This window comes from Poecilia latipinna, unplaced genomic scaffold (assembly GCF_001443285.1).
Source record: "Poecilia latipinna isolate Pla-1442-1.1 unplaced genomic scaffold, P_latipinna-1.0 Scaffold4223, whole genome shotgun sequence".
NCBI lineage: Eukaryota > Metazoa > Chordata > Actinopteri > Cyprinodontiformes > Poeciliidae > Poecilia > Poecilia latipinna.
In genome coordinates this window covers 4,204-13,992 of record NW_015116839.1, presented here as the reverse complement: position 1 = coordinate 13,992, position 9,789 = coordinate 4,204, and the positions used below count along the sequence as shown (strand labels likewise).

The window sequence follows — 9,789 nt, the reverse complement described above, 5'->3', positions numbered from 1 at the left end:
CTGTTCATCTTCATGTGAAACAGTTAACTCTGTGTTTCTCAGACCTTAAATTCTTATCAATCAGAATACCTCCTAACTGCCTGTCTGTAGTCGTATTTTGTCTTAACAGTTTGACCGAGATTTGAACCGGGCTCAGACCATAGATCAGATATCACACCTGGAATTGGGTTGCTAGCTGTTTGGGTTAGAAGTTTTATGACCTCTGTTGTTTTTCTTGACTGCCCCCTTGACTGTTTTCTTTGACAATAAAACAGGGGCTCACGCTGAAGCAGACCAGAATGCTCTGTGAACAGCTCGGAGGAGCAGTTGACAGAGTTTTTCTCCTTTTGCAAAAGCTTGGCCATAAAATTCATATACGTTGTCTGTGATTTTTTTTATATAGGTTCGAGAAAAAGTACCTATCAGACCCCCTCAAGCTAGAGTTATTACCAATGGGACCACCTCTGATCCATTTCGGCTGGACAGAGGCAACAGACCCCGGTCTGTTGCCTCTGTCCAGACCATAGATCAGATATGGTCTATGGTCTGTCTATGGTCTCTGTCCAACAGACAGATATCTGTCTGTTGGACAGAGGCAACAGACCCCAGTCTGTTGCCTCTGTCCAGTTAGTCCAGTTAGTCCTTCCCTCTTTGCGCTTGGCATCAAGCCCTTGGCAGAAGCCATTAGAAAACAATCCCAATATTAGTGATTTCGAGATTGGTTCTGACATACACAAGATTTAACTTTTTTCTGACAACATAATTTTATTTTTAACTAATCCAGAATACTCTCGGTCACCTTCAGGAACTACTGAGTAAATACAGTTCATTTTCCTGATACAAAGTTTACCTGGAAAAGAGTGAGGTTTGGTCAATGTCTGTATTTGACTACAGTAAAGTTAAAAACATGTCCAGTTTTCAAACCCTTGAGGGTTTAAAATATTTATGGGTGTTTGTTGATAACCTTAAAAATCTCTTTAAACGGAACTTTGTGATGTTAAAAAAATCAAAAATAAAGTATATATATATAAAAAAGATTGGTTATCAATTTCTATTGGTTTAATTTTTAGGTTAAAATTGCAATCGGTGCACCACTGCTTTCTTTTTAAAATAGCAATATTTCATTAGAGCGGTTGATTACTGTAAGCAATGTAATGACCATTACTGCAAACAAAATATATTTAGTAGTTATTAAAGAAATACTTGAACATCTTAAATATGTCGACATATTCCACAGAAGATTCCTAATGAAAAAAAAAACTTGACAACGTTCTCTATCCATCCTCTATGTACTGTCTTTTTATCCTTCTTCATTTCTATCTTTATCTGTCTCCTTTTCTCTTTCAATTTTTATCAACTGTATCTTTCTCTGTAATTATCAGGTTTATTTCCTTACCAAGCTCAGACTGACAGGGTGAGTATTTCCCCTCTCACGGCCAGACCTGGTCAAACTTTAATTTGATGATGTCTGCATTCAGTTGCGTGTCAGGGCAGGGCATGACACACTTGAACTATTTTGTACACTTGGCCCTTTGCCATATATATGAATAGGAGATGTCCTCCAGCTAGTTGCGCTTTTTTAAGTTTGCGTTGAGCAGTCGCATTACTTTTTTGCGACTTCCGCTCTTCTCTTGCTCTTTTAAATGTTCTATTTCATGTTTTGAGCCATGGAAATCCATTTCAAAACATCACTGACTTTTAGCATCGTTAGAAATACAAAACACAGCTGCAGTGGATAGATTCATCAGCCACTGGGTTTGCACTTGTAGCTTGCAAGCTGGCTTTCAAAGCGCGATCTGGAAAAGAGTCATTTCTGATGTTTGTAAACCCATTCCGATGCTTTTAAATTAACATCCATATTCTGACAGCTCCCTGCTTCTAACCCTAACCCTAACCCTAGCCCACACAAACTCATCAGTTTTTACCCAAAGCGCAGGATCAGTACTGTACAGCTTATCCATGAAGAAAACTGCGCTTCCACCGACTCCGCAGGTGCCAGGTCAGATACAGCTCCAAGTTCTGGCAGGACAATAAAGCCACTGTTAGCATAGCTAACATTTTGAGAAGCGGAGAGGGACAATAGATCTGTTCCATGTCCAATATGAGGTTTAAAAAAGGTTGGATATTTTCTTTATTACCTCCTTGTTACGCTCTTTTCTTTCTTGCCTTTGCTCTGCTGTCATACTGGAGCCCCAGTAAGCTCATGCTAAAATCTGGGCTTGCCAAGGAGACACCCAAGACATGCAGGACAGGGGGCTTGATGACCAGGGTTGGGAAACACTTCTTGTGGTGGAGACTAATAGTTCCATCCCTAATAAATGATTATTGATTTTATTGACATACCAAATGCTTTTTGTTTCAGTTCTTTATTTCAGTTACATTGCGACATTTAGTTAAACATTCTTTCAGGCAGAGGAACTGGCCATCCTTCCTGTACAGGAACAATGTGGGGGAAATGTCAGTTTGTTTCTGATAATTTTTATTGGTTTAATTTTAGGTTAATTGCTTACCTTTTTGGGTGTGTCTTCTCAGCTCGTTGGAATAGCAAAGGGAGACAAATGCTCCAGGTGCTGCTGAAAAGCTCCTGGAGCATACCATTTTCAGTCAGGAGGGGTAATGCTCTGAGGAGTTACATTAAGTTAAATTTATTATTTGATTTATCTTAGTTTAGTTCTAGTGATTTGCATGCATGTAAATATTTGTTGGTAGCATTTATTGTTTTTATGTTAGGTCTATGTATGCATTGTTAGTTGTTTGTTTTTTTTATCACCCCTTTACTTGCTATGAGTGGTGAAATTACCTCAGGTATAAAAGCCAGTTTCTCGGTCTCAATGTGAAATGGGTGTCAGTAGAAATGTAACCTGCAGCTGTGAATAAATCCACCTCGACTGCATTTTGTTGTTTTCAACAGTTGCAGTTGCAGTTCTGGTTTTATGATTTGGTTTATCAAATTATTACTGATTTTATTAAAACTATCCATGTTGCTTTAAGGTGGCAAAAGAGTACTTCAAAGATTTCCACTTCTTGTTAATGGGGGTCATCTGCCTGGCTACATCCATTGAGAAGTGGGGTCTTCACCGAAGAATAGCCTTGAGAATTGTCTCTATGGTGGGAGTCAACCCTGCATGGTGAGCACATTTCTAATAGACTGCTGGATTCTAGTACCTTTATTATTCAGTGGCTTCGTGCACAAAAAATTTGCGGCGCCATATTACACGCACAAGTTGGCCTGCATAAAAATTAACGTGTCATGAAAGTTATACATATGAATTATATATAAATTTACATGGCGTGAAAATGTATGGCAGCCACGCAAACTTTTTCTGTCGACAATAACAAATTAGGAGGTGCTAAAACTCGCCTAAATACACTGAAACGTACCCGATATTTTTTCAGGATTTTAATCTTTTATTGTTTAAATGTAAATGATGAAACTGAACAGCATTTATCCTCAGAAAATAACATAATACACATACACAAAATAAAATAAAAGGATTTGAAATCCTCAGTCGAATGTAAATAGTACATTTCCTCAGTTTTTGTCTCATAAAGATGTAACGCATTGGTCTGTGTGCCGAAGTGCATGAATTATCTGCGGGGTAATTACATTTTCACTGCAAAAGCAAGCATTTGCATTTGGATCTCTTTACTTTCTTATTGTTCTGTCTGGAATTCTTTCTTTACGATTTATTAGGCCCGAGCAGTGAAGTGCTGCGAAGGCCTATTGTAATGGTACTGTTTCTTATTTTTTTCTTACCTCCAAAAGAAGGGGCTTTTTGGGGACCTTATAATATTCAAAAACTCACAAAACTTGGCAGACACGTCAAGCCTGTGTGAAATTTACATGTTTTAAGGTTGTCACAAAAATCCCAAAAGAACGCTCAACGGCTCAACAGCGCCACCTGGAAATTTTCAAAAGACCCTCTGCTATGACCTTACTTCATCGTAGAGACATGAAATTTGGTACACCTGTAGAGCTCCCCAAGATGCACAGAAAGTACAATTAATGTTATAGTGCAACTCAAACAGGAAATTGGCCGTCGTTTACAGCCTTCACATTTGATCGAACTCCTCCTAGGGATTTTGATCGATTGACTTCAAGCTTGGTCAAACTGTTCATAAAGCATGGCCGATTAAAAGTTATCAAAACAGTGGGTTTTTGTGCATGCTGAAGGGGTGCTACCAAGGGTGAAAGTTCGCCTACTTGCCATGATACACGAAACTGTTATATCTCCTACATAAAAACTCACAGAGGCACCAAACTTTCTATGATTGATCATCATCGGGTGGCCTACAGTACCCAAATGATGACATCACTAAGGCCACGCCCCCTAAGAATAAGAAGTGTCATGTTTTACTGTGAAGGGTCGCTATCTGACCCCTTTGATCTAAACAACATGAAACTGTGTCCAGAGACAGAAGACTTGTTGGGGTGATGTGGATTCCAACCCCGACTGATGTGGCAAAGTGATCTGTAACGCCGTTGCCATACGTTTGGCTCTAAATTCCACAGTTTCAAGCTAGGCTGCATTAAACTCACTGGGATGGATCCAACCCTTGAAAGGAATCTCTAGCAATCTTTGGTGGGCATGGCCTAATTTCTCTATAGCGCCCCCTAGAATATTTTAAATTATCAGCCCCAAGCCACGCTTTAACCTACAATTATAAAACTTGGTACACATGTGTATCTTGTCAGGATACACATGTGTGACACTACAAAAAAGTGTCTTGGAGCCATGGTCCAAACACAACAGGAAGTCAGCCATTTTGGATCAAAGCCGTCATTTTGTCTTTTTTTATAGACGTCAAATCAGATTGAACTCGTCCTACAGCTTTTCAGATACAGACTTTAAAATCACTCTGCACACTCTTGAGGTATTGAAAGTCAAAAGTTATCAAAAGATTTCTTGTACATCAAAACATGTGGGTGTGGCTAAGTGTCAAACTTTGACTATTTGCCATGAAACATCAAGGTGCAATAACTTTCACATCCAAGGTCACAGGTGCATCAGACTTCATATGACTCACTACAAACCAGACCTGATCACATTGTCATGTTCAACTTGTAATTTAACTCCACTACACCCTCTAGGTTAATCTCCTCACTACATCAGCCAATCTGCACCAGCTTTTTTGTGCGTCGTCGGGGAGCACAGCTGAATGCATCGATGTGGATGCACCCATCCGCACCCATCTTCCTGACGGGTGCAGGAACTGCACGAGAGCATCTGCGGTGGCGAGCTGGCGGGGGTGCTGGAACCCCCGCAGTCGTCAATAGGCCAGAGCGACGTTGAACTGCGAGTGCCACACAACGCTCCCAGACAATGCACAAAAAATCTGGTGCAGATCGGCTGATTTAGCGAAGAGATAGAGTTGTTAGATTAACCTAGGGGGTGCAGTGAAGTTAAATTACAATTCAATGTTGTTGGGCTCTTTAATGGTGAATAAAGGTCATACATATCCAGTTTTGTGGCAATCTTATGTTCCATGTGTGATTTAGAGACAATCCTATGCATATGGCGAGGGACTGCAACTCGCCATTTGGCCACGCCCACACGGTTCAGTCAGCATTGACAGAGTTCATCATCATGTCATTTTATGTCAGTTTGCACAGGATTAAAACCCATATGAATCATAGAATAAAATTAAGATGTACATTGGAAAAAATACAGAAACCCCATGTTCATGTCAGTTCAGACCAAACCATGTGGGGGAATATAGTCACAGCTCACTGTGACTGTATGGCTGGGTAGGTTACATTTAATTTATTTAGCTTTTTTATCATGAAAGTCCCACAGAATAAACATTATATTTTCTGTCCAGGACTAAGGACTGAGTGAGCTGCTAACAACATTAGCACTCTGAGGACTACCAAGCCAGGGCATAAAAATAATATATCCTATCTTGCATATGAATCATTGTCTTTCTAAGTAACTGTCCAATAAAATATCTGAAAACATAATTTAAACAATGAGATTGTTACCTGTTAGGAGATGCAGAAACTAACAATGCCAGAGTCTGCAGTGCCCACTTTCTGTTTTTAGTCATAGATTGTTGATCCACTTTTCTTGTCTTTTTTCAGTAATTTTTTTTTAAATTAGCTCCCTTGTGACCAACTCTCTTAGAACGGTTGGAACAACCACACAGGACACAGACTTTAGGCATTTTCAAGCTGGATCAACAGAAATAAACGGGTTGCATTTACTTCCTGTCCCCCATCTTCATTGGGTGATGTTAATGCTACACCATCTGAAACCCAGCAATGTTAAGAATTCCCATAAACTAAATAGCATATGCAATTTTAAAACCACAAACTATTATAGAGTTAACAGCTTACTATCTGCATGCAACAGTTTTTTTAAAGGTTTTATTGGCTCTAGTGGCCTTTATTTGATAATAAATTGACAGGAAAATGGGTAATAAGAGAAGGGGAAGACATGCAGCAAAGGTCACCAGGCCAGGAATTGAACTTGCAACGGCCACGTCGAAGACTAAGCCCTCCATATGTGGGTTGTGCTTAACCCCTGCACCACCACATCACATGCAGCAGTTTTACTCAACTTATTCTGCTTGTTTGGAAAAAAAATATGTTTTCTGCCTTTTGCTGGTTTGCTGCCATGATTCTAATATGCACAGGGGTACAGCACTGCACAGCAGTAGCTCCAGGTGTAAAACCGGCACGAGCATCTTCATGCTCATACAAAGGCGGCTCGGTAAAACATGTTTCACTATGTTAACAACGGATTGAGCAGTTGTAGCAGCTGTAAAAAGTGCAGGAAACAACAGAGGACAAAGATACAGTGCAGGAACCTTTATTGTATCAAATCAAGATAGGAATAATGGAAAGTTGGCCACTCCGTGGTGAAAAACCAAACAAATAAGCAAACAAAATAGGACACCAAATAAAAATAAACAACTTCCAGTCTAATGCAGGTGTGGATGGGCAATGCCCCTTCATCCCATCCATCCCAGAAAAATTAAGTAGACAAAAATAAAAACCTTTGTAGTCCTCAAATGGCCACAAGAGGGCAATTCCTATGCAACTTACAACAGAAAATAAAGTGGTTACATAATAAAAATAAAGTGGCCCTTGTGCTCTACTCAACATGTGAAACCAAACCTAGTTTAAGTGTGAACTTGTGATTGCTTTGTTCCTGTTTCTGATAACATGTTGTTGCCTCCAGGCTGATGTTGGGCTTCATGTCTGGCTGTGCCTTCATTTCCATGTGGGTTCAAAACACCTCGGCAGTTACCATGGTGATGCCCATTGTAGAAGCTGTGCTCCAGCAGATCCTGAAGGCCAAGGAGTTGGGATGTAATGGCAACGTCAACCCTAACCTGCAGCTATATGGTAACTGGATTTGCTTTAGTAAAACACAACTTAATACGCTTTTGAAGAGTGAATCTGTCTTTGATTCACTTTCAACAATGGACACAGATCTGTCAGATCTCAGTCTTATTCCTTCTTCAAACAGATTTAATTCTACACTCTTATCTGGAAAAACAGCCTTTAGATTCAAAGACAAACATTCACATAATACCATTCATGCTTTAAGTCAGTCACAACAAAAGTTTCCTCAGAAAGAAGCTTCTGTCAAATACAATGGTCAAAAACACCACTTCACTACTTCCCAAACATCTTCATACCTCTACAGGACTGTTATCTGGACCAACTGCTCTTCTGCCCCCCATCCTCTTCCATATTTCCCTAAGCTCATTATTACAGTTGTCCTTTACTTTTTGATTCACTATTTCTGCTCCATCTCTTCTCCATCTCATTTTTCTCATTCTTCTGCTTCTCAAAATTCTCCTTCCATCTCTCACCACTGTCTGTTTAGTCATCAACACATTCCCTTTTCAAGCTTTTGTCAACCAGACCTCCTCTACACCAATTCCAGTTCGATCTCTCTGTTCTGCTAATCTGTACAGAGCTTTTCCTTACTATCAAGCCTCTCAAGTTGCTATAAATCTACCCTAATAGTAGTCCTGTTTGACTTCCTTTATCTCTCTAATTATTCCACCTTCTACCTCCAACTTATCTCATCTTCTCTCCTCTGGCCTGAAGTTACACCACACACATTCCTACCAGTTTGTCTGTGATGGTGATGGTGTTTCAAAGGTGATGTATTACAGTGTAATGTTCCCTAATAAACTTATGAGGCCTGCAGAACAGCAAACATGTCACATTAATTGTTCATTGATCTTTATAACGCTTTTAAATACAGTTTCACTTGTGTTTTAATGTTGTCTTAAATGTTCTGTCCTGAACATTTTCAGCCAGACTGAAAATCTCAATAAGTGACCGTGGGTGTAAGAACAACTATAGTCAGCGTTATGTTCTGGGAGGTCAGGCTTCATGCACTTTTTCAAACAATAAACCCTCAGAACTCTACTTTCACTGTACCAGAAGACAAGATGTGGTCTTGTCTATTGCATTATAAAGTCAACGAAAAAAGGTCGATATGTTGCTAAAATATTGCAAACTCACTATTGTGTGTGAATTAGTTGACAATCTGTGCATAGCTTTGATATTTTCTCCTTTCATCACTTCAGCCTGTCACACTGGAAACCTCAGAAAAAAAAACACAAGAGAAGCTTTTTGCAGAAGGAAAAATGGGCCTTACCTACATGTTTCAACTTTAAATGTGACCAAAAAATAATTAAAGATATAGCCATAATGATCATGTTTGTCGTGAATTGAGTTTTCCTGTGTTGTTATTTTAGGTTTCTGTGTCTAGTGAGTCTCTGTGTTGTCCTGTCGTTTTGGTTCAGTCGTTTCCAGTTGCTACCAGCTCTGAGCTTTGTTTAGTCAGTTCATCTGTGCTGTCTGGATTTTTGGATTACTTCATCATTAAACAATCATCATTTACTACAACCTGGGTGTAGTGACTTGCAGTAGCAAGTCATGACTTGCTACCGCACAAGTCATGACAGAAGGACCCAACCAAGCGTAACTAAGGTGAGGAATGCGAAAAGGAACATCAACATGGACCCAGCAAGTTGGGATGAATTAATTTCAACAATAAAAAACTATGTGGAGATTGTGGTGGAACCGTACTTCGCCCTCAGGCGCATTGGGGTCGCCATCCGACTCCTCTTGGTGCAGGAGGGCTGGTCTGCCCATCTCTCGTACCTGGGGTTGGTGGAGCTGCAACTGGAGGCAGACAGCTTTAGTTTTCTTCCGCTCCACCACCCTAGCTCCAGCCACAGCTCTGGTCTTGTCTCCTGCGCCTGCCACACCTCCAGTTGCAGCCGCTGCAGACTCTGCGCCCCTCGCTCCCGGTGCTACAGACACTTTGGCTCTCACCGCCGGAGCTGTGGATACTACTCCTCTCGCCGGTGTGGTCTCAGCTCTCTCCGCCGAAGCGAACGCAGTGCCTCTTGCCGCCTCAGTGACTTGGCACCTTTTGCTGCCGCTGTGGATTCTTTGCCCCACGCTGCCAGCCTGCATCCAGCCACCGCTGTCTTCTCTTCTCCAGCCACAGTCCCCATGGTCATGGGGTTCCAGGCAGCCAGGTTTTCACCTGGCCGACAGGCAGCAGGGCTGATGGCGTGACCTGCCCCTGTTAGTGGGTTATCTGCTCCTCCCTGTGGTCCTCCTGAGCTCCTGAACAAATCAGAATGTATAAAATGCATCTCTGCCAAATTGAGCAGTAAATGATGCAGAAAGAAAGAAAAAATATATATAAAAATTGTCTAATAATCAAAGTTTGCATACTGTTCTCCAGGATCTCCAGGATTAGAGGACTGATGTCTCAGCAGGATCTAGAGAAACTCATCCATGTGTTTATCTTTAGCCGCATTGATTAC

At 40.8% G+C, this 9,789-nt stretch overlaps 1 protein-coding gene and 2 long non-coding RNA genes across 3 annotated transcripts in view; 1 reads left to right on the top strand and 2 right to left on the bottom strand.

Annotated features, from left to right (window-relative positions):
* Nucleotides 1-428, bottom strand: part of LOC106942366 (uncharacterized) — a 4,382-nt gene extending 3,954 nt beyond the window's left edge. The window contains exons 1-2 of the long non-coding RNA XR_001423613.1: nucleotides 275-428; nucleotides 232-237 (exon numbers count right to left, since the gene is read on the bottom strand). This is a non-coding gene — a long non-coding RNA (uncharacterized LOC106942366). The remainder of the gene's footprint in view (nucleotides 1-231; nucleotides 238-274) is intronic.
* LOC106942367 (uncharacterized) overlaps nucleotides 1-955 on the bottom strand; it is an 8,498-nt gene extending 7,543 nt beyond the window's left edge. The window contains exon 1 of the long non-coding RNA XR_001423614.1: nucleotides 944-955. This is a non-coding gene — a long non-coding RNA (uncharacterized LOC106942367). The remainder of the gene's footprint in view (nucleotides 1-943) is intronic.
* LOC106942365 (uncharacterized) overlaps nucleotides 1-8,059 on the top strand; it is a 13,855-nt gene extending 5,796 nt beyond the window's left edge. Inside the window, exons 2-3 of the mRNA XM_015025634.1 lie at nucleotides 2,971-3,107; nucleotides 7,164-8,059. Coding sequence (XP_014881120.1) covers nucleotides 2,971-3,107; nucleotides 7,164-7,899 — 873 coding nt within the window. The 3' untranslated portion in view covers nucleotides 7,900-8,059. The remainder of the gene's footprint in view (nucleotides 1-2,970; nucleotides 3,108-7,163) is intronic.
* Nucleotides 8,060-9,789: the final 1,730 nt, after the last annotated feature.